The sequence below is a fragment of the Gymnoscopelus braueri genome, assembly GCF_963280865.1.
Source record: "Gymnoscopelus braueri genome assembly, chromosome: 3".
Lineage (NCBI taxonomy): Eukaryota > Metazoa > Chordata > Actinopteri > Myctophiformes > Myctophidae > Gymnoscopelus > Gymnoscopelus braueri.
Window position 1 is genome coordinate 34,834,820 of NC_137612.1, and position 25,508 is coordinate 34,860,327.

At 40.2% G+C, this 25,508-nt stretch overlaps 1 protein-coding gene across 3 annotated transcripts in view; it reads right to left on the reverse strand.

The window, feature by feature from the left end:
• The window catches only part of atg7 (ATG7 autophagy related 7 homolog), a 100,034-nt gene that overhangs the window by 69,780 nt on the left and 4,746 nt on the right, over positions 1 to 25,508 (reverse strand). For all 3 annotated transcript variants that reach the window (XM_080421379.1, XM_080421377.1, XM_080421378.1), the window contains 6 exons: positions 19,994 to 20,140; positions 19,582 to 19,670; positions 16,825 to 16,946; positions 14,542 to 14,632; positions 14,310 to 14,454; positions 11,882 to 12,040 (listed from right to left, as the gene is read on the reverse strand). In XM_080421379.1, coding sequence (XP_080277505.1) covers positions 11,882 to 12,040; positions 14,310 to 14,454; positions 14,542 to 14,632; positions 16,825 to 16,946; positions 19,582 to 19,670; positions 19,994 to 20,140 — 753 coding nt within the window. The remainder of the gene's footprint in view (positions 1 to 11,881; positions 12,041 to 14,309; positions 14,455 to 14,541; positions 14,633 to 16,824; positions 16,947 to 19,581; positions 19,671 to 19,993; positions 20,141 to 25,508) is intronic.

Consider the following 25,508-nt stretch of genomic DNA (forward strand, 5'->3'; position numbering starts at 1 on the left):
ACTGTCATTACACCTTGGTAAAACAGAATCCATTCTTTTTTTGCTCCACACATTCCCTTAGTAATGTAAATTACTAAGGGAAATTACTTCAAGGTCAGAGTTGACATCAATATAGTAATCTCAAGCAAAGAAGAGGTTACCTATTTGGGCTGTATTCTCGACAACAAACTGACAGGTGAAAAAAATGGCATCAAGAGTGATCAAGAAAGTAAATCAAAGAACAAGTCAACAAAAGTGCTCTCAAGACTCTCGCTGGAGCCCTCATTCAATGTCACTTTGACTATGCCTGCACCTCTTGGTTCTCCAACGTCTCAATGTCACAGAAAACTAAGCTTCAGACCTCCCAAAACAACGATCTGGTACTACCCAAATATACTGTAGAACAAACATGAGAAAATGCTCATTCTACTACTCTGCCAGCAACATTTTCAATAGCCTGACACCATCCATTAAAACATTTAAATCACTGGTTTCTCTCAAAACTAGCCTGAAAAAACATTTTTCAGGTGACCACAAGGGGAGGTGAATGCAATTTTCCATAGAAAGGAGGTGTCATTCACTGCCAACATTTGTTTTCCCTTTTCTCCTTTGTACATATAGTGTTTTATATTTGTTGATGACATGTATTAGTGTTATTTTTTATGCTATGTTGATGAATTGAATACATAGGACCACAATGGAAACAAAGCCCCAATACTTTTTTGTGTTCCTTTTAGCCTTAACTCTCTGTGCCAGACCCCGAGTTATCCCGAGTTTTAGGGTTATACCCTCAGTGCCAGAACGAGAAATCCCGAGTTTAAAAAAAAAATAGTGTTCAGAACCCAAGATATCATTATCTGAAGATTTGCAGCTCCATCCACTCTTTGTTTAACCTATAACTGAAAAAGGCTGTATCTCGCTTCCTAAGCACTTTTTTTTTACTTTGAAAAAAAAAGAAAAAAATTGGCACAGTTCGCAATATAATTTTTTTTTCATTGGCACTGAGAGAGTTAATGTCTGACTGTACCTTGTGCCGTTTACATTTCTGACTAATAAAGTATTCAATCAATCAATAGCTGTTATTAGATTCATCACCTTTCCAACCATGTTACACTGGAGTAGGAGCCCAATCACAAATGTTACCTACTGTACTTTGATGCATAGCACATATTTACTGAAAAGAACAGTCTCTTTTATGTCCATAGGTTCCAGCCAGTCGATAACTGACAGTTATCATACAGAGACGAGATGAGAGAGCACGGCTGTGGACCTCGACTGTGAGGCCTTATTATTGAGTTGGCAGATGGAAGAGCTACAGTAGGTAATTAACTGGGATCAATGGAAGAACAGATGAATTAATGATGACTGCACAACACGGTGACCAAACTGACAACAGCAGGAAGCAAACTTGAGCCAGAGAGGAGGATTATAAGTTAATGCTATTGCCATATGCTGAAAAAGCTGTGAGTATCAGGTGCCAAATTTGCTCTTCTTTGCCCATTTCCTGCAGCCCATTGAATAATACCTGACAGTCTAGTCTAGACTAGAGGAATCATTAACCACATGAACCCTAGCATCCCTATTCTGGGCAGGCTAACATTTGGTGAAATTAGGCAAACATTCACCTAAAATAGCAGATCTACAAGCTTGCAATGTTTTGATGGAGAGGGAAAAAGGAGTGGGCCAAGTATAGATCCCTGGGGGACCCCGGTCAACAAAGTATATAGGGTTTAAGTGGTTAAGAGCCGAGCAGACAAAGTCACCTATGCTGGCTTGGTGGAATCAGCAATCAGCATTATCATAAATAATAGTAAATAATGTAGTATACAGCAACCAAACTGCTTATATGGTTATGAGAACCTTGTGTCCAGCCATCCTATTCATCCAGGGCGCAGCATGAAAAATACATATTAGGAAAAATACATAATTAAAATCACTGTTAATTTATCCATTTGTAACTCGGAGTATGTGTACAAATGTAACTGAATGGACCCATAAGAGTTATATTAACACTGAAGATCTCACTGTGCACAATATTCAAGATCAAAGTCATCCAGCGCACACCAGGGAGTGTCGAGATTGAATTTATTGTTTAATTTATGGTTCAACTTCAGATTGACTTTATTGTTTAATGTATGGCTGTGTAACATACTGGAGCAAACAAGGCATTTCGTGTTGTGGCTTCTGCAGGTTCACTCTTCCTTTCCTTATAAGGTTCTTCACGGAGAATAAATCCAGTCAAAACACAGGTGTGACGTCAAATTGAAATGAGAAGGATGATAAGGTGTGATTTTAAAGATAACACTGTTCCCTATCAAATACAACTTGCAAATTGATTAAGCCCTATAAGGAGGGGGGAAAGGTGGGTATTATTATGAGCAAGAAGCAAGTGAATGATTATTTTCTAATCCAGATCCATGTTATTTAGTCAGGGGATATTAAAACAATCTTACTTACAAAAATTCCTTACCAAAACAAATCTTCACCAATGTGTTTGTAAAGGTGTCTAGTAACACATCTCACAAAGACTGAAATGCAGTTTCCCTAGGAGAATTTGTGACAGCTCCTGAAAGTTGGGGTACCCACCATAACCTATGCGGGGAGAGAAAAAAAATATTCTGTTTTAAGTAGCATGTGAGGGGTCAAACTAGGGTGTTTTTATGATTCTGAATCCATTGCAAGCATTCGTTTTGCACCAAAACCACTCCTTGGGCTAAATACGGCCATAGCCATCCTTTTCCAGGTATACTTTTTGAGTAAAAAGCCCATTGAGATTGGGCTGTTTTTAGCCCAAGGAGTGGTTTTGGTGCAAAACAAATGATTGCAATGGATTCAGAATCATAAAAACACCCTAGTTTGCCCCCTCACATGCTACTTAAAACAGAATTAAATCTAGATTTTTTTCCCTGCATAAGGTTATGGTGGCTACACCAACTTTCAAGCAGCTGTCAAAAATTCCCCTAGGGAAACTGCATTTCAGTCTTTGTGAGATGTGTTACTAGACACTTTTACAAACACATTGGTGAACATTTTTTGTTTTTTGGTAAGGAATTTATTCCAAGATAGGAAAATTTTCTGCTAATATCCCCTGACTATATTCAGATCTAAAGAGAGGAAACTGTTAAACTGAAACTCCTTAAATTGTATTTCATTTTAAAATATAGCCTTTAGAAAGTTTGTTTAATACTAATGAAACACAAATTACATAATCAACATCGATGACTTAAAAAATAATTTGCCCAGGGACATGCTTTTTTGGAAATAGAAAGATCATGCATTTGCATGCACTCAAAAAGACCAGTCTGTTTACAAAATCTACACAAGACAAAGTTGTTGCCAAAATTGCGAGCTATAAATTTCACCTCAGGCCTTTTGTCCACAGCCAAAGCGTAAAACCTGTTTTGACACCGTTAATGCTGTGACCTTGTATGAACCAGCTGTATCTGCACTGCCTCTGGGACTTGTTGTGCCTACATTCAGGCTTCACTCATCATTCCCCAGGACATGAGGCTTGTGTCAGACTGAAAGTTGGACAAATGCACTTTGCACACAGACAGAAAAATACACAGAAAGAAGGGCAGGCAGAAAAACAGACAAATAGATGGTGAAGTAGTAGGAAGCTAGTCTCATGTTGCCATTCGCCTAATCTTTAGACAGATTCTGCTAACAACAGAATCTGTCAGCACCGTTGCCTTAAAAATTTAGTGTTGTTGTTAGTAGGAATAAACACAAACACCTGGGAGGCAGTGGACTATGAAAGGAGAGGAGCAAAACCGAGTTCCTGTCTCTAGATAAAAAATGAGGTGCTGCCCCCAGAAGCAAAAACAAAAGGAAAAAAAAGTTTATATTTTCACTGTTTTCTATCTTTTTTTAAATGAATGGGTTCCCGGATTGCAATTCGCCAGACAATTGGAGATGTCCACCTACTGATTGTCTGGAGACTTGCAAGACAGTTGCTAGATTCTAGAAACTGTCTTGCAAGTCTCCAGACAATCAGTAGGTGGACATCTCCAATTGTCTGGCGAATAGAACGTTGGCAAGAACAGACACTAACAAACCTACGCCTACTGCTTTGGAAACCAATCATGTCACCACTCCAGTATTAAGGACCGTAAGACTTTGGATTGGTTCTGCATGAGGCACGTGTGTGCGCGTGTGTGTGTGTGTGTGTGTGTGTGTGTGTGTGTGTGTGTGTGTGTGTGTGTGTGTGTGTGTGTGTGTGTGTGTGTGTGTGTGTGTGTGTGTGTGTGTGTGTCCGGAGCTAATCTCACAAACTGCTGGACCAATCAGCAACAAACTTTGTATGCACGCTGCTAATATGACTCATAGATGACTGATGTCACAGGCTGATCACATGAAGTCAGAAATCACACCTTTTCTATCAGGGATCTGCATAACTTCATAGCTTTTAAAAACTCACTCAATGAAAGCTGAGAAATTGTCCTCAGTATCTAGTTTAGAGACTGAATTGTGAGTCTAGGTGAAAGCAGGCAGGGAGGTATATATAGAAAGACATTTGACAGACAGTCAAAAAGAGGGCTCGCAGATGCTGACTGATTAATGGTGACACCCAGCCGACACAGGGCCAGCGAATGCGGGCTGCTTTTCTGAGAGTCTGCAGTGAGAGGAAGTGAGGGAAGTGGTTGAGCGTGCCAGGTTTTTGTTCTCTTCTGACCCTCAGCTCCCAGTACACAATATCTCATCACGACTGGGAAATATCAATTATCAGGGACTGGTTGTGAAGCTGGCGAGGTCAGCGATTCAACCTCAATGCTGAAAACTCCGGAGCCAATTACATTAAAGCTTCCTTGTCAGATAGACAGTGGGTCAAATACCCTTACCCACTCACATGTAAACCTGCTAATTTACTGGTATTTTTCATTTTGGCATCCTGTGGAAAAAGGCAGCAATTTTCAATGCTGGTATACTTCATAGTATCAATCTTAAGTCCGGTGGGTGTGAATGAAAAGTGTCTGTCATGAGTTCTATGCACAACCTGTTGTTCTACGAACAAAAATGCTTCCTAAAACAATGTTGGTGTAAGAGATTCGCTGTATTCGTACTGGTGGAGAGAGCATGGCGGAAAGTGTGTGTGTGTGTGTGTGTGCGTGTGCGTGTGCGTGTGTGTGTGTGTGTGTGTATGTATGTGCGTGCGTGTGAATAGAAGACAGGATGTGCGGTCAAAACAAAGTGCCAGAAAAAGCTAGACGAGTGTAAAAGCTGTATGTTCTGATGTTCTCTGTTCTCACTCAATTTTATATACATTTACATGCAGAGTTCAGCATGGAGTTTGCTGTATGAATCTGTTTGGATCTTCCATGCTGCCTTGACATTCAAAGTACGAAAGACATTCTCAATCACTTTCAGAGACCCTGCATGAAAATGTCCTTAACCACATGAACCCTAGTGTCTCTATTCTGGACATGGACAAGGTGAACATTTGGCATAAATAGGTAAAGATTTGGCAAAATAAGAGAACATTCTGCAAAAATAGCAGATCTACAAGCTCATAACATGTCGCATTGCAACGCGTTGTGACCTTGTAGATATTTGATGTACAACAAAGTATGTAGGGTTCAAGTGGTAAAGAAAATCCCTCCATAAAGCCCCAACTCATTTCCAGAATATGTGTGTGTGTGTGTGTGTGTGTGTGTGTGTGTGTGTGTGTGAGTGAGTGCGAGAGAGAGAGAAGCACAGCAAGGGTGCCTACAACTGGGGCCAAACTGTTTAATGAGAAAAATGATTACTTTTACATGCATGGAGTTGGATTGTACAATTACGATGCAAGTTATACAAGTACAGTAGCATAACTCCTTTCTATACCCATTTACATTCATCTAATGTGGGAACAGGCACATGACGGTACTTAACCGTTAAGGAGGGCAATGTCGGAATGACTCTCCACTGCCAATGCCTGCAGTTTTGGTAAATTCTTTAGCAATATACTGGTATTCCAGTGGAACATGCATTAAACTGTGTAAAATAGTGGGCCACCACCGGGAACAAGAAAGTTCTGTGCTGGCTACAGTATGTTCTCAGTTTGTTTCATCAGAAGCCTAGAGGGTGTGAACATTCTATTATGTGGTCTACTTTTCCTGACATTCTTCACCAACAAAAAGCCACAGTATGCGCGTGTTTAACGGGATCCAAGGCGATGTGTCAAAAGAATTAGGAGAGCATGCTGTATGCACGCGTGCACATACACACACACACACACACACACACACACACACACACGCTAAGGATACTAATTGGATTCCTGCATAATTTGCAGAAATATTTCAAGCCATTCTGTCACCCCTAGTCTGTATGCCTCCCCTGGCCTAGAAGCACATAATAGGCCTAATCAAGTTATCATTTTTGAACAATTACAGGCAAAATAAATATTAATCACATCGTCACCTTGCTAAACTAATGGCCTAAGTCATTTTCTGAGGAAAATTTTATTTTTGCCTACAGTAAGTCAGCTCCTCATGACACTGGCCACCTCTGGTAAAATCGCCCATCTCCTAATTGAAAAGGATCATGCTATTCCCGCCCCTTTTAGTATAATGGCCTAACTCCCTAGTGTGACTTAGGCCAAAATAGGCATTTTTTTTGGCCTAAGTCACTTGTTTTTGTGACTTAGGCCAAAAGAATTGGCAAAGGATTTTGACTTAGGCCAAAATCATTGTCAGGTTTAATCCTATTTAAACCTATTTAAATCTCTTATGTTACATAACTGACAGACAGTGTTATTTCTATTTAAATAGTCATAATTTCTTATAAACATTTTGGGTGAAATGATTAAGAAATATCCTATAGTTTTGTTTTGGATCAGTTTTTTATTTTTCCTAAAAAACTAAAAAAAAGACATGCAAAAAAGGACAGGACAACTTGGCAAACACGTTACAGAGTGCAAAGTTATCATGACCTCTTAGAATCTAAAAAGCCCAGGTTTTGCACTACTCGGGGCAAAAGGCAGATTCCATTCTACTGTGCACTGTCTGCATAAACACACAGAGACATAATGAATTGCTCAATGAATATGTATTTCAAAGTGTTTAATGAACACTGTCCAAGTGACTTTGCAGCATGCATTCTATTGAACCAAAACTCAGCCTTGCTCTGACAGTTTGCCTGCTATGCTAATCTACTGAAATATCTCCCTAAGACATCACCCTCCCTAATTAAGTAACGTAATGAGTGCCAGCATCAATATGCAAAAACAAAACAAAAACAGAACTCTTAATTTTCTGCTTGGTTTGGCTATCACAGCTGCAGCACCACCAATCCTACTGAAATGCGATCGTAAAACTAGAATAAACAAAAAAATGCTAATGAAATCATTCATGCATTCAGACAAACATAATGTCTTTGAACAAAACAAATCTTTATTCGACTGAGTTCTAAGAGGAGAACAAGTAACTGTGTAGTATTGCTTCACAACAGACCTGAGATTTCCATAAGAAATCTTGACACAAACTCCCTGCAAATATCACAGGGGTTGATTGATGATTAACAGCCTGAAGAAAGTGTTTAGACAAGAAAAGGAAAAACCTAGAGAAGACCGACATTCATTTGGAACTGCAATTCAAGTCATGAATTGAATTTCTCTTGGGATCAATAAAGGTCTATCTAATGATTAGCATCAGAATTCCCTTTCTTGCCTTACAGGAAGATTTGGAAAGCAGAGATCAGTCGACTGATCATATTCCATTAAAAACCTGACCTTTATTGCTTAATTGTCTCGCCCCCTAGGGACCAGAGGTGAGACTAATCGACACTCAAGTCTGTGTACCCAGGTTAAGGTTTTTAACCAATCACTTAGTTTATATTAATTAGGTCATGTGAGGGGGTTGGCCTTAGCTCTCAACTTCTGCCATCTTCTGCTCTGCCCATGGCAATTGCAATTGGATGCGTCACCAAATTGCGCGGCTACATCACAGTACATTGACTAGAGAGGACACGTTAGTCAACGAATACAAACTAGACGAAATGTGAGGGACAAATGGAGAAGAAATCCAAACAGAACTACTCTTTTTGTGGGACTAGTTGGGAAGAAATCCAATCAGAACAAATCTCATTGTGAAGGTAGGTTGATCCACCCAGAAGCAGAGCCGTATTAGGCGCCGGCACCAGCCACATCCGCACATGCAGGCCACGCAGGCAACAAAATCAAAACAGACTCAAGCCCGGGTGGTGGTTACAAATACACACTACAGGAGGAGAAAAAAAGAGTTTTCAGAACTTTGCACTGTTTGCAAAACATTTTCTTAACATTAGGATTATTAGTGTGGTTGCCCCGAAGGACGACACACTATAATAGTACTTTTTTGCGGCACACAACCGGCTTCATTGGGAATCGTGTGCTTCCATTTTGCTGAGCGATATGTTGTATAGTTTAATTTATATACATTTATTGGTGAATTTAATGTGAAAACTCCCGTTCAAGTATTTTTTTGCGGAAACCGTGAGAGCTACATTTACAACACTTGGTGGAGAGGTTCACGGTCAAGTGTCCTACGCTGGATGAAATAATTACATCTCTCGGCCTCATGGTGGCGCTACAGCCCACTTGCAGGATCCAATCAGCACCAAATTTGAATCGCATGCTGCATGGCCTCCAATCATATTCCTACCAGCATATTCCTTGGGTCCTGGCGGCCGCAACCCACAAATCGTGCCGGGGCAACCACACTCATGACCCCAGGGAGACAAGAAGCTCATTCATGTGTCTCTAATGGGGATCCTTTAATAAACATAAACATAAACATAAATAAGCGATTTCCAGAAACAGTGCCTTTCTATTTTTCTTTGTATTTGTTTAGTTACACAGTTTTAGTTGCACCATTTTGGCCTGATTTCATTCAGTTTGCTTCACTCGTTAGCCAGACGCTAACATTCTGCATTGCACCCGGCATGTCTCATTATTGACAACAGAAATGTCAGAGCAAGGTCTAGGACGCAAATGAAGCGATGACAACAACGAGGACAAGACTGCCTGTAAACATTGTGGCACAAAACTCTGAGGGAAGAACACCACTAACCTGAAGCGATATTTACAGACTATTCATCCACAAATACATGAGAAGGTAAGCATCCACGCTATTATGCTGGTTTATCTGATACACGATTCCACTAAACTGGAAATACATAGAAGCTAAAGGGAACCACAGCTGAACTGTACTGATTAGATAAGTAAACTAGAAAAAGTGCTCCTCGGAGCACAGGTCTCCGCCAGGTCAGGTAGGTTATTGTGGGCCAACAATGTTCGGAATTCGCCAATCAGGATGGAATATGAAAAATCGGACAGAACCATCTTGATCACTTGACTATAGAGATAATGGGTACCGATTTGCATGATGATTGGACAACATTTGTAGGAGTTATACAAAAAGAAAAGTGTTGAAAAAATCGGCCTCCCGGTGGCGCTATAATAGGGCAATGTTAAAGGGTGGCATTTGTTCTTCAACATAGTGCGAATGTGCGTGCAAAGTGTCACCTCAATCGGACGCTGCGTTCATGATTTTTGGCATTTTGTTCAAAACAGGCCACTTCTGCAAACTTTAGATGTCAATGTTAGCCAATCAAGATGAAATATGAAAAATCAAACAGTTCCATCTTGATCACACACAGAGATCATGTGTACCGATTTGTGTGAAATTTGGATAAAATCTGAAGGCTTAATATCCAAAAATGTGTTTTACATAAGTGGGCCTCCTGGTGGCGCTATAAAAGGCAAATGTGAAAAATGCAGGAAAGACGTTTTTCCTTGGCCTTTAGGGAGTGTGCGTGCAAAGTTTCATGCAGATCGGTGCAGTTATAGTTAAAAACACAAATCAGCCTTTTATAGCGCCACCATGAGGCTGATTTGAAAAATGTCAAGTGCCATTTGTTCCTCGGCGTAGTGGGAATGTGTTTGTGAAATTTCACGGAAATCGCAAGCTGCGTTCATGATTTGAGGCATTTTGTTCAAAGCGGACCAATCCTGCAAATTTTGGAAGCCAACCTTAGCCAATGAGGATGGAATATGGGAAATCGGACAGATCCGTGTTGATCACATGACTATAGAGATACTGTGTACCGATTTGCATGACGTTTGGATTAAATCTGTAGGAGTAATATTAAAAAATGGGTTTTGCACAAATCGGCCTCTAGGTGGCGCTATAACAGGCCCATGTGAAAAATTTGAGGCAGAGGTTCTGAATTGGCATCCAGGGAGTGTGTGTGCACAGTTTGGCAGCGACCGGGCCAACGGTGCCGGAGATTAGCTGGTAACACACGGACAGCACACACACACACACACACACACACACACACACACACACACACACACACACACACACACACACACACACACACACACACACACACACACACACACACACACACACACACACACACACACACACACACACACACACACACACACACACGGGGTAAAACATACTCTCTCGCCATGCCTTTCGGCCTGGCGGAGACAATTATGCAAACAAAATGGTCACTCTTAACCACTTAAAGGGATTGTAGGCAAGTTCAGAGATAAAAAAAAGAAGACAAATGTTGTCAAACACCGCCCCTCCACTCCCCCCCCCTCCTCATCAGCAGTTTGTTTCCCCGACCACCAGGGGGTGACGCAGGGGGGACTTCTAAATGGGCCATGCCGAAAATAGGTTGCTTTATTCGGATACAATGCGTGTCACTGCCCGCCCCTGCCGGTTCTCTGAATTAAAAAAAATAAATAGGCTCTGTCATCATAAATTGACCACATATATGAAGTTAAACAACTACATTCTATCCAAACGAAATCTTAAAAGTAAATTCCGTGCCTCAAAAAAGAAGTTTGAGAGCGTTTTAAAACCGAAAGTAAAAAGTAAAAACTGCCCACAGAAAACAATGGCGGCTCGTTCCATTTTTGTCGGCTGCACTCGGTTCCATTCGGTTTCACTCGAACAGTTCACACGGACACGGACGCGCAAGGCCGCGCATTTACGTCCCGGACAAACATAAACTGTAGGGAAAATACAGATTTCAGAAAGAGGACTGTGTTTCAATGCAGGAAAACACCCCAGCATCATTATATAGTGGCTGATAGAGGGGAAAAAATGCTAAATATATATACATAAATATTTTTTTATTTATTTAGGCTTAATGTTGCCTAGAATACCTTTAAACCCCAGCATCGGTATTGTGGAGAAAGCTTTCGCTGAAAATAGCAGATCGACAAGCTCAAGCTGTGAGCTTGTCGGTCTGCTATTTTCAGCGAAAGCTATCCCCACAATAACAGAAAAGACACTAGTATTGAGCCCTGAAGGACTCCGGTTATCCATATGGGGTTATGTGGTTAAATCTTAAATTAAAAGATCGATCGGACAAACTGACTATTTGTGTAAATATGAAATGTCCTCAAATTGAAACAAATGTTCTCAAAAAAGAATGCACATTTGAAGAAATGTGCTATAATAGTGGATGTTGTATATGACGGGACAAAGGGAGCAGGAGTGTGTGTGTGTGTGTGTGTGTGTGTGTGTGTGTGTGTGTGTGTGTGTGTGTGTGTGTGTGTGTGTGTGTGTGTGTGTGTGTGAGAGAGAGAGGGGATTGGGAGAGAAAGAGAAACAAATCACAACTTGATTCCCTCCCTTATTCACCCTCACAGATAGATACATAAGACCTCTGATGACAAAGATGATCATGGGCCAAGTGGAAATAAAGGTAGTGCTAGTGCATCCCAGCAGCAGACAATCTCTACAGCTTTCCTCATCTGTTCAAAGTACAAAACGGACTCTAAAGAACAACAGACCAAGGAGCAGGCCATAGCCAAATGGATTGCGCACAGGTTTACCACTCACAACAATTGAAGATGAGGACTTTGCGCAAATGATGGAGATACAGTAATAGATAGGAGACTGACTGTACTCACCACTCCAGGGAAGATTTTGCCGAGTCTGTCGACGGCAGCCATGGCTTTGGACTTGCCTCCGCCAAGGCAGTCCTCAAACTCATAGAGTGGCTGCCTCACTGGATTGGAGTAGGAGATCTTGGCATTGTCTACAAATGTGATCTGCCTCACCCCCCATCCCTGGAGAACAGAGGAAGATGACAGCATATCATAAACTTCAACTTACATATTGATCCTGAGGTGGCTCTATCAATATACTATATTAATTATGCTCAATTATGCTCATGTTGTGTATTTCATGTTATGTGAAATACACAACATGAGCATAATTAACACACTGGCTTTTTATTATTGGTCTGTGTGTGCCCTATCCCGTTGACATGGTTCTCCAAATAAAAGGAGAGGGGGACAGTTTGCTAGTTGGATATGGCCATGAGCTAGTTAACTATCCTAAAACTAGAGCCCAGAATGTTCTAAAGTTGAGCCGAGATTCTAATCTACCAATATGTAGCCTGATGCTGCTTTGTTGAAAAGATGAATGGGATACTGGGTTTGTTAAGGATCAATCATATGCTATCTGAAAGCAAAAACTGAGTATATATCTGCTGTAACTTTTAACCTCTGAGATCAGGTATATCAAGAATTCACAAATATTAGAATGGTACCTTTAATATTTTACTGAAAATGAAAATATTCAATTAATTCTGGTCATTCAAAAACCCACACAATGTGAAAAGTTTGGCCCGACTATAAACCATCTTCATATCATTAATTAACTATCATTAATGATAGTCTCTCCTCTTGAATGTTTGATAGTCTGATAATAATTTAAGTATTAGAAGAAAATCAGCCAACACAGACACAAACAAAAAAGTACAGGTCTCCGCCAGGTCAGGTAGGTTATTGTGGGCCAGAAATGTTTGGAATTCGCCAATCAGGATGGAATATGAAAAATTGAACAGATCCGTCTTGATCACTTGACTACAGAGAAAATGTGTACCGATTTTTTTTTTTTCACACCTTCCAAACGATCTCTCGACTTCCAAACGATCTCTCGACAGATTACTACAGACTGCCAGTCTGTAGTAATCTGTAGTAGTTTTTGACCTAGTAGTAGTTTGGTGGGGAGCCACCTTAAAGCTGGGTGGCATTATTAGATTTGAAAGAATGTGATGTCCCCAGGCTTGTTTGGCTAGAGGTATCACTTGGAACCTCTGTATGAAATCACGAATTTGTGGTACAGTTTATTCCACGTCAACTAGCTCTGTCAAGAGCAATGACAGTAAAAAAAATAAAAATAAACTTTCCAAGACATTGCCAACCCTTTTTAACATTTTCCAGGAATTGTCCAAGCCTGCAAAAGCCATGTGTTTTTACAATTGATATGCAATTAATTGCAATATTCAATTAATGTTGAAATCAGCTATTATAAAACTAAAACTAATCTTTCAGCCTACAATCAACTGTTCAGTAAATGTACATTCAGGACTACACACAAATAATGAATGGTTCTTCAGCGGTTCTTTGTCATTCAAAGAGAGGACCTGTAATGGTTCTATATAGCAACATTTGGCAAAAGTTCTATACAGTAGAACCTTTAAGATAGGTGCTACACAGCACCAAAAGAGCTTTCCCTATGAATACTAGCCAAATTAACACTTTTAGTGCTATTTAGCACCATTTTTGTTTAGTGGGAGTCCAGCAAAGTAAAACAGCAGACAGTTCAGAGTCCAGCAAAGTAAAACAGCAGACAGTTCGCAGCTTTTATGTTTCCCTATCATATTGTGGAACAACAGACCTCTGTCAAGACCTAAACTAGATTGCTCATTTGAAAGTTTGGCCTGATGGTGACGCTAGACAAACGGTCACCAAAATCAACTGGTTTCTTCATCCTGTGGCATTACCTTATATATCATAATACCTCATATGTCAAAAACTAATGTGCCTCCTTGGCTGAGCTAACAATAAATGTTCAATTTGAAAGCAAAAGCTTTTAATGTGTCACATCCGTTTGTGGCCTGCATCAACCAGGACTGGCCAGGTTGTTAATGACAATTTTGATTGACTTTATTAGCAGTTTGCAACAAAAAAAAGCACAGGAAAGTACAGTTCAATACAAGGTCTGCCAAGAGGATTTTAAACCCAAGAAAGCCTATGGCTTGTTTCCATTGGGGTCCTTTGTACTCAATTCATCGAAACATTTAATGACAGACAAATATACAATACTATGCAAAACATCATTTAAACAGTTTGAAAAATAAGAACAATATGTACAGTAAACAGTTCGAGGGGGGTAGGCTTTGACTTTTTTTTGGTCCAGCCTGGTTCTACAGGCATCAAAAACACAACAGCACAACAGACTACATCGTAAAGTCGCTAAACCTTTATTCTTACTTACAGAGACGAAGAATATATATCTCTATAAATCTACTCCTCCATCCTCTCTTACCATGAGACACCTGGCGACGTTGCAGCCCAGGGTTCCGGCCCCCAACAGCAGACACTTGGTGCGAACGACCTTGTCCAGATCCAGCGAGGGCACCAGCCTCCACCTCATCAACTTCAGGTTCAGGTCCACAGACGACTCAGCGAGACTGGAGAAAAGACGAGGGGGGACTGAGTGAAAATGCTCATGTGTCCAATCCATACAACATTTCTGATCGTTAGATCACTAGAATTACCGTTTTGGGTCCATGCATTCACTGAGGTTGACCATCCGGGGTCCCATAGCCCCCTTAGGGTTTTTCTCCCAGCCAACACTCTTAGGGCACTCTGGGGACAAAAGCACGTCAACCATGAAACATTGCTGTATACCCGGTGGAGGGACAACAGTAGGAGGCAGGTAATACATTAGATTGATATAGAGTTGCTTTTCTAGCTTTAAACATGAAAATCATCCAATGTAATATTCTCTAGTACTGAGCACTTAATCTCTTTCCGTGAGAAACAACACAGGGTCCAATAATGGCGTGGCTCCTATGTGGATCTCAGACATTTGATGATGACATCAGTCTTGCCCAAATATAGAGAATTATTGTGTTGTAGATCAGTGGTTCTCAGACATTTTCATGTCAAGGACCCCATCTGAAAATATTTTTGTTTCAGAAATATTCCAAATTGTTCAGATTCTTCAAGATTTTTCGAAAATAGCAGATCTACAAGCTTGTAGATAGCCTATTTTCAAATAGCCAATAGGGTTAAAGTGGTTAAAAACTGATTTTGATGCTGTATTAACTATTCTTTCTGGGGACCCCCTGTAACCTCGTCAGGGACCCCACCCCAGAACCCACTTTGAGAACCATCGTGGTAGACAAACATAGCTCTTACAGGGCCACGCCATAATGACAAATCAATGTGGATGTATTCAGTTTTTATCATTTATTTCTGTCGAATCAATAACATAATCTGGCACAAATGGACCTATGTGTTGTGTCATGATCCAAGGAATCAAGGGGGGGAAAGATGTCGCCAACAGATTAACATTTATAGGGAAAAACGTAAAGTGAAAATTTGGGTTGGAGGTAATTCCTTGGCCTAGCCCTAGTGGGAATGTGTGTGCAAACTTTCACAGCAATCAGGCACTGCGTTCATGATTTGTGGCATGTTGTGCAAAACGGGCCACCCCTGCAAACTTTAGAAGCCAATGGTAGCAATCGGAATGGAATATGAGAAATCTGACAGTTACATCTTGATCACTTGACTACGGAGATAATGTATACCAATTTGCGTAAGGTTTGGACAAAATCTGTAGTTGTAATAGCAAAAAACATGTTCTGCCTCACGTGGAGCTGTAACAGGGCGATTAGAAAAACGTTGGGGTGGAGATTCTTCCTTGGCCTACCCGGAGTGTGCATGCAAAGTTTCCCGCCGATCGGCCTAGCGGTGTTTGTAGTGCCATGTCGTGCAAAACAGCCCCTCCCGCAAACTTTGCAAGCCAATCGTGGTCATATCGTAATGGATTTTCTTTGTTTACAGATAGATCTTGATCACATGACTACAGAGATAAGGTACCAATTTCAGTGAGGTTTGGCCAAAATCAGTAGAAGTAGCAAAAACTGTGTTTTAAAAAGAAAAGGCAATATGGCATTAATATTGTCAGGTGTAAATGGGGGAAATTTCTGCCCTAAGTTAAATATTTCAAAAAGTATAAATCATTGATTCATTATGTGAAAAAAAGTGCGTGCTAAGAAATTTGGCACTGATCAGCAGTGGTTTGTGAGGTTAGCTCCGGACAAATGGAAACTTACAGACCGACCCGACCCTCTTATAGACAGCTAGCCTCATTCATAGCCACGCTGTAAAAAATAAGTTTGTTACAAAACCGTTTTTGTATAAAGACTTCTTCTTAGCTTGATAAAAACTTCACCAACACATTAACTACTATCAGATTCATGACCTTTCATCTTCCTGTCGTGTTGCACTTCAGGTATAACTTTTTCACAAAGGCATCACAAAGGCAGCTTCATCCTTCTGAGCAGAAACACCTTAGCTTGACCTAGTTTTGTTGAACTGGACTAAGGCAATGGATTGGCTTATCTCACAGAAAACAATACCATGACATAAAACTAATCAGAGCTGAATAGATCTTTTTTTTCCCCCTGAAGAATTAATTAAAAACGAAGACATGCTGAGGAAAGGAGGATGAGATACAGAAAGACGCCTCAGCTCAGCAAAAAGCACTACAGATCACAGAGATACCCGTGGGCTCTGTGTCTTTGCTTCAGTCCTTCATCCTCTTCACTCACTCCTCCACCTCCTTTGCTGCGGTCCGTTCTGTCATTACCATTTAAATTGCTTTCATCCATTATTTTAGGCAGATAAAAGAATAAAAGGGAGAACGTATGGGATCAGGATGACTTGCGAGTTAATGTTTGGGTGCAAAGGATAGTGAACCAGAACAGAGTGTGAAGGCAAGCGTGTCTGCAAGCATGTGCACGCACACGCACACACACAGTAGGGATTACCTGTACTGAGGGAGATTTGAGGCAGTTTGACCTGGAAGAAAATGCTATGCAGAATAGAGCGGCTTCCCTGAAGCGTTCTGTCTCTGAAACACAACACCTCCACAACGTCCAGTTTAGAACCCCTGAAACACACACACACAAATAAAAAGAGACTAAGGCACACTTCAAAAACACATGTACATACTGTACGGTACACACAGCTTGTATACAATACACCTATTTAAACAGACAAAGATACATACTGTACATTATTTCATGTAATCCCTCTGCCAGTCCTTTTCTCACACACACAGAAACACAACACACACACACACACACACACACACACACACACACACACACACACACACACACACACACACACACAACGATAAATACGATAAACACACATTCACACAGTAACACATTTCCCCTAATAAGGTGCTAAATGACCAGGGTCAGCTTACACTGTCAACCCCCAATAAAAGAGCTCTTGGAGACATCGTGACTCCATTATAATCCTCCCATCACCCATGTAAGCCAGCATCAACAGTTTATTCAGAATTGTCTCAAAGTGTGGTCATGCACAAGATTGATGAGGTCTAGCTTGGAGGGGAAAACAGCCTTTTGACCACAGCGCACGTACTGTAAGCTTAAAGCAGATAGCAATCTCACTGTGACCACCCTGTTCAAATAAATAAATAAAATAAAAATATTTGGGATACAAATGACCAGTGCCAGGAAAAACCCGGCTCTCCGGCGGAAAAACTGGCACACAGTTGAACTTGGGGGTGTGTACTTCCGAATAAGCACTCTATAGAATAGGCATTCTGTTGTTGCAACAACAAACTAGAAATACTGCATCATGTCTCCGCCAGCCAGTTTCAGTTTACATCCATGTCTGTCCAGACTTATATTGTCGCTGTTGAGCAGAAACCTTGTATCTCCACATTTCATCTTTTTTTTCTAAACTTAATGGCCTATTTTATATTTTGTCATAACGTCAGTGTCACGCAAAAGTAGTGAAAATATGCAATCTACTGATCTAGCTTTGTAGATATATCACTTGGACAAAGAATAGTATCGTAGAAAAGATAAAGCGTAGTGAAGCTAACTATGACAGGTGGTCTTAGTCAGCAGGCGCCGAATGTAAAAATATAATTAAAACATTCAATATTTTCACACTGTACACTGGCCCAGTGCTGTAACCACCATTTCTGAATGATTTGGATAAATAAAGATCAACGGTTTTACCACTTTAATAGTAGATTAAAGTGGAATTGTATTCTAACAACAATACCAATGCAATGCAAGACCAAGCTTGGCTACACTGTCGCAGAGTCGCCGTTGAAGTGTAACTCAACACAATTGTTGAAGTCATCAAGCATGCATGCGTGTGTGGGAGAGAAACTGGTTGACACAAGAATTTGTTCGCCCATTAAAAGGAATTGTGTGTAGAGATTGTAGAAATGGTGAAACAAAAACATGATTGGTTGATGCTTAACCGCTGGACCGCTCATTGGACCGCTCAACTTTGATTGTTTTTAGCTTTGGTAGCTACTGTAGTTTTGCGTGTCAGGGTTAGGGTTTCTAGCTTCATGTCACTGGCTTCCATTGAAAATGACTTGCAGCCTAACTCTTTATCGCTGCTAGTGTGAATGCAGCAACACAGAGATGAGACAATATTACAAATGCTAACCAGGGATATTTTCTTGGAGAACTCTAATAAAAGCTTTCAAGCCTAGTATTAACAGTATTTATAAAAAGTACTGCCAAGTTACAGCTGTGGGTGAAATACGGTGGGCATCCAAGTTAAATCGCTTATTGTTCTGCTACCTTCCTCCCTCTACTACTAAAGTATAAACACCAAATTGATTATTTCCCACACATTCTTCGATATCATTAACTATGAATTACTGACCAAAAAAACAGACAAAACATCTTTCTTCAACATAACACGGTACATCTTTCCATTATGATTTCACCACACACTAGTTCTAAACTGTGTGGGATACTACGAACTTAATGGATGGTAAAAAGGGATCAACTTTCCACTGCGTGGGAGAGTGACTAAATGCCAAAGTGTGTGTGTGTTATCTATATCTATAAAAATGTCACCTACTGTCAATATTTGTGTAAATATTTGAAAACATTCTTGAACTAAAAGCTTGCATTGAATCACACTGGTGTGCAGAAGCCTTTCTCATTTGTAAATACTGTCTTCAGTTTATAGCATACTGAATATCTTGTTTTATTGTGTGTCCAGTGTTTAAGCTCTTTGCACAGAGTCTGAAGCCCAAACTTGCATCTCTGGACTTGGCCAATCGATCAACTTTACACTTCCTCTTCTCAATATTTTAAACGGTTGAATATGACGTATTAGAGAATTCAGAGATTGTGGAAGAGATAGACTGACTTGAGAGACTAGGTCAAAGATGACATTTCTATGTTGCAATGTATTGTATGTGTCTGTGCGAGTCTGTGTATAAGATCAAATTTAGTATAGTCTGTCTGTACTGCTAGCATAGCTACATGGATATAAACAACTATTAACTATGCTAGTAGCCATGCATAAAGAAAACATATCCGGTTTGTTAGTTTTTCACCTTTCCATGCTGCACAAACTGTTCTTTTGAAACAGCATCTTAAGAAACACTCTACTGCCTGTTACTTTAGATTTTCACCTGTATGATGCTGTTTAAAAATAACATTAACATACACATAACGTTCAAAATATAATCTTTCTTCCTTTGTTACAAAGATAACACACAATCTTACCATCTGTATGCTATAAGGATCAGTAGGTTCCTCAAAGGCCAACCCGGATGTTGTGACAGAGTGCATGGGTCATAGACACCCACGGTAACCTGAAAAAAGCAAATAAAGGCTGTTTACATTACCAGTCTGTGCAAGTATTTTACACCTGTAAAAGGGATATACTGTCTATTACAATAAATCCAAATGCAGAAACAAGTTGGTAATTGACCATGTTCACAAGGTGGCCATTTTGCATTTACTCAGGGTTACCCCCATCGAGGTGGAGACAGTGGAGTGGAGGTCCCCCAACCAGAGTATGACAAACCCTATATACTTAGTTGACCAGGGTCCCCCAAGGGTCTATAATTATCCCTACCTTTTTTCACCTCTACACCAATCTTTCAGCCAACAATAGCCCCAGAATGCTAGGTACCTTCTCGGTATTGGTGAAGAATGTATCCCAGTCCTCTAGGGGAGCCACCTCAATGTTGTCTTCTGTGTACTTCATCAGGAAGTAGGGAACAGCTGTGACTCCACTTTGGCTGCACAGCCCATCATAGGCCTCCAGTAACGCTGTGACCTGGGTGACACAAACACACAATTGAAGACCTGGTATAGAGCGCATTTCGAAAGGATCCAACTTCCATTGAAAAGTGGGTGTGTTGTAACAAACATGGAGAAGAACAGTTGATTGACTGATGGGTGGATGTCATGATATTATTGGTTGGGGAAAAAATTGGTTGGTTCAAGCCTACATAAGCGCATGTCATATTTGTTTTACAAGAATAAATCATGATTAGATTTTGATGTTTTAAAATTTTTAATTGATAAATAGATGCAAATATTACCTCCCGGTCATATCCGGTGTTATCAAACGGTTAAAAAGGCATTTTTCCATTTCATGTTGACTTTAATGGCACATGCTGATGTGAAAATCCAAACAGAAACAAAAACTGCCTCTTAGGTCAAAACATTTTCATACTGTAACTGCAATGGTATCTGTACTATTTCCTGATTAATTAATCACTGTTTTAAACTAAGCTTCCTGTGCTTGTTGTTGTGAGCCAAGAGTAACGATGACTGATGCAAGATATCCATGATGAAAATAGTGAGACTGGTTAAACTTGAAAGCTCTTGAACATGATCATACGAGATATTATATCAAGTCGTTACATAGCCCTGGTGGGTGATGGCAACACTGACATTCTATGTCAGACAGAGAAAAGCTTATTCCGGTAAGTGTATTTTTTTACGAGTTGGCTTCAGTTAATGCCTTAAATCCATAAACATGAGACACAACAGACTCTGTTCCAGCAAAGGTCACATCATATTGTGATAAAGGCCATCAGCATTACATTCTGTCACAGCCCTAAATTCTTCCACAGCAGTCCCTGTGTCTCCCTGCTGTGTTGCTGTTTTTGCCTTTGAAAGCCACGGTCTATAATTGCACCGGGTGTGCTAGGGTCAGTGAGGAAGTTGAACTATGAAGTTGAATTATTTCTGCTGTTATTCATGGCCAGGCTGTTGAAGTTATTCAACAGTACAAGTATTTGGGGACAATAATTGCTGATAAGTTGAATATTTAACCAAATGTCAATGTTGTTTGTGCAAAGCCCCATTAGCGCATGTACTTATATTCAGTTCAGTTGTTTTAACCACTTGAACCCTAGCGTCCTTATTCGAGAGGAAACATTCAACGAAAATAGTTGATCTGCAAACTTACAATGCGTTGCGTTGCGACGTGTTGTGAGCTTGTAGATCGAAGTATTAGTTTACCAAGTATAGAGGGTTTAGGTGGCTAATGTTGACACTACCTTTATGAAAATGAATTATACTTGTTTTATTGAATCTGTTCTAACCTTCTCTTTTATTTGCAAGTTTGGGTCAATTACCTTGAAAAACAGGAAAAGGCTAGAAGGATTTTTTAGGATGTGCAGTAAAATTGATGTGCAGACAGAAATCTAAATGCTAAAAAGTCATAGCGATAAAGAGGTTCCAGTCAATCCTTGCTGACATTAGTAACCCTTTGTTCAGGTTGCTTCCATCTGGTCGCAGACAGAATCTGGCAAGATGCAGGACCAACAGATTTAAGAACTTGTTTGTGCTTGCTCCTATGCAATTCTATGCTTCTTGTGTGCATTGTTTGTGTGTTAATTGTTGTGTGTTGAGTGCTGATGATCATGGTATTTATTGCTGCACAACAAATTGACCCTCAGTGATAATAAAGTCTACATTGACCTTGACCTTGCATGTCTCCATTGTTTGTTTATTCCCAAAGTGTTAATCCGAGAAAGTGTTTTGTATTCGTTTGAAGCCGCTACAAACCACATCAAAAGGATTTACTTGACTTTCCCATATCCAATTACAAATAACCGTGCAATCTTCCGCTGTTCACGCACCAATTACAAATAACCGTGCAATCTTCCGCTGTTCACGCACAGTGTCTGTTGGAGTTATATTAATGGCACTGCATTCCACACGGACCATACACAGACCTTCTCTTTTGTCTGTTGTGATTTCATTTTATTTCTTTGAGAGCAGCTCAGATTGGGGGGCATTGAAATTGTTTGGCTGAGAATGTAGACAGGGTCCCCACACATTTTTAGCAATGAATTTCCAAAACTTTTCCAAAACTTTTCCAGAATATTTAGCCCAATTTCCAGGCCTATATAACAATCATGCAGCGCAATAATGTGTCTCTTACTCCTATGTACAATGCCCAAAGATAGGCAGTGTAGCAAAAATAAAGCATAGAATATAGAATGGTACAATTCCATTCAAAATTTCGTGCAAAATTAGGGCATAGCTCACTGGAATACAAGACTCATTATGGCATCCGTATGACTTATTTTTTAAATAATATTGCCTTGCATTTGCCCCATTTATGAATTTAAAAGTAATGAAGGATGCAAGGATGTTTTAAATTACACTTTTGTTGTAGGTTTTCCTATGTTTTTCCTATTAAGTTTTCAACAAGAGGATACTGTCAGACACAAGGAGGGATGAACATAATTATGTAAAACAAATCAAGAGTGGTAAACTTAAAGTGCCATTTATTTTAGGAACAGTACAGTATCCGGCTAAGATTTGTGGCATAACTTGCAGCCAGCTCTATTCGGGTCCTCTTCTCGCTTTACCCAGTCTTTAAACTTTTCATTTGTAAGCCACAAATTATTAAACAAACATTTCCCTGGCATTGTGGATCATACTACTAGTTCAACCGATATATTTTAACTGCGTTCGTTTACGCTTCACCGACTATTCACATGTTGCTCGCAATTGTTTGTTGGGACAGCAAACACACAACCTGCACAAGTTGCCAGGTTGGTGTCACGTGACAAACAAACAGCTCTACAAGCTAACTACTTATCATGCTGCAGCACGTTGTGAGCTTGTAGCTCTGTTCTTTTTATCACGTGACACCAACCTGGCACCCTATGCAGTGCAACCTAACAATTGAGACATTAGGCTGCCATCACACAGCCCGTTCGGCGAAAAACTACTTAGGTTACATATTTCGTGTAATGTTATACAGTTTATGAAAATGCTTTGTATTAACAAAATCAATAGCCACAAACAATGCATAGCCAAATATTTTTCCAGGACCCTTGATAAATTCCAGGACCTTTGATCAATTCCAAACCTTTTCCAGTACTGGATTTTTTTTTATTTTATTTCAAAATATTTCCAGGAATTTCATGACCGTGGGGACCCTGTGTAGACTAGCGCATATATTGGGGTATTATTACTTGTATTTGTATGAACTTGCATGGGCTGCCATTTCAGTTGCAATTCATTGATAAACGTTCCCTTGTTTCCAGAAAAAATTGTGATAAATTGGTTGTGACAGAGCAGCCTCTTAGAGACTAATTTTCTCTCTGTTCAGTGGTATAAAATCCATATTGAAATGTATTATGCTTGTAACATGTATCCCCAGTCCCACAGAAGGTGCGCATTCTGCTGTGACTGGAATCCATTTAATAATACCTTTTTGTTTATCTGCACAGGTGCTGTTATAAGGAAGCGGCCTGTTGAAGCCAAGCTGTGTAGTTGGGTGATTGGCGAAAACTTCTGGGAACTCAGATTAAGTGATTGGTGCCTGAAAGCTGATTGAGGGGTGCCTAGCTGATTGATTGGAACATGGCGAGCATCTTGGGCGGATTGCTATTGCCCTGTGGTTGGTTGATTAGAAATCCAAGCTCGGGTGGCGCAGTGGTAAAGTCCCCTGCCCACCACCACGGAGGTTGTGGTTTCGAATCCACCGTGGTGCAACCGGCTTTGTCGGGCGTCTATACGAACACAATTGGCCCGTGTTCGGTGATATTGATCATTGCATGTACTCCTACGGGCTGGGCGGCATCTGTCAGTGGGGAGTATTGGGAGGGAGGAGTAGCACGAAGGCTCTACGTACTCCCGGTGGGGGCTCCTCACTCACTGCCAGCCAGGTGAGTCAGTTGGATACGACAGCAGTGACAACAGAGAGGTGTGTGGGGAGGAATCAATTGGCATAATGACTAAATTGTAGTTAATTGTTTAGTTTTCTGCAGGCCTGCCTCCTGGTTCATTGATGAAATTTGTCATGGTTTTCACCGAATTTGTGCCGATCTACATTCCCACTTGGTGACATTGGTGAACCTTCTTTAGTTTTATTGCTTTCAAGCATGATGCAATTTGCATGGTGATAAACTAGTGAATCTTTTTTGTTTGACAAAAAATAAGCTCATACCAGAAAAAAGTGTTTTTTCAATGTTACTCAATGTAAGGATTTATGTAAACATAAACGTACAGTAAATGTATCATAAGTCCTTTGTAAGATTGAAAACTAAGACTAAACTAGACGAGGATGAAAAAGTAGTAACACTTTTATCTGGTAGATACAGTACACCAATCTTAGGAAAACAGCTATAATGCAATAGCACCATAAGAAAATGTACGTATTGTGGCGGTCCGCCCCCTGATTTTATTTTCACGTCATTCACCATTTTCACAACCCATTCACAAATCCTGTCAGCCAATCACCTTCCTTCAGTCTCCACACATTAACCCGGTGGATTCAACGCCATGGTACCGAGGTAAAGGGGAGAGTGGTTACTCCGTGGAGTTTAAGCTTCAAGTCTTTTGAAGAGTGGAGCCTATTAACGGTCGGAACGCGGAGGTTGGAGTGGTTTTGGAGTGTTTTTGGAGTGGGGTTATTTTGTTTATTTTGTGCGTGGACCCGTTTGCTAAATAGGATTTATTTTTTGGGATTCAAACTATTTAACTGTGGGATTTTTGAACTGAACTGATTGAACTGAGAGCATTATAAATGTGAACTGTTGGACTGGTCAGAAAATACACAGTATACAAGAAAACGAAACTATGTGTTGTTGAGTATATTCCTTATTCCTTATTGTGACTGAAAACTGTTTGGTGTGTAAATTTAAATCATGTTGTGTGGTACATGCAGGTTGCATGGCTTTTCAAATGTGTATCCTTGTGGTGGATTGTTACACTCTTTAAGTTATTTAATCTAAACATGTGTCGGTTGAAAAGCCGGCTGGCACCCCAAAAATGTGAACTTAAAGGGTAATCCGCTACAGTATGTATAGTATATACATCATCAGCAAACACGACAAAGCTACAATGAAACACGCCATTTGCTCTACTTTTAACCTATAAGAAATTGATTCAGCCTGGCTTCTCCTTGTGTGTGTGTGGTGGTGCATTGAACTATATTTTGAATACGTTTCTGTGATCCCAGCTTTTGAATATTTGGATGTACTGGCCTTTGACTCAAATACTGTTAAATCTCCCAAACAACATAAAAACCTCCAATGACTCTGCCAACATCTGTTGTGTAAAGACAGATAAAAAATTGTATTGTTGCTAGGAAACATGTGAAAATCCATGTCAACATCCTGGCAGCTGTTTATACTGTACCTCTAGCCAATGTAAAATGATAAAAAATT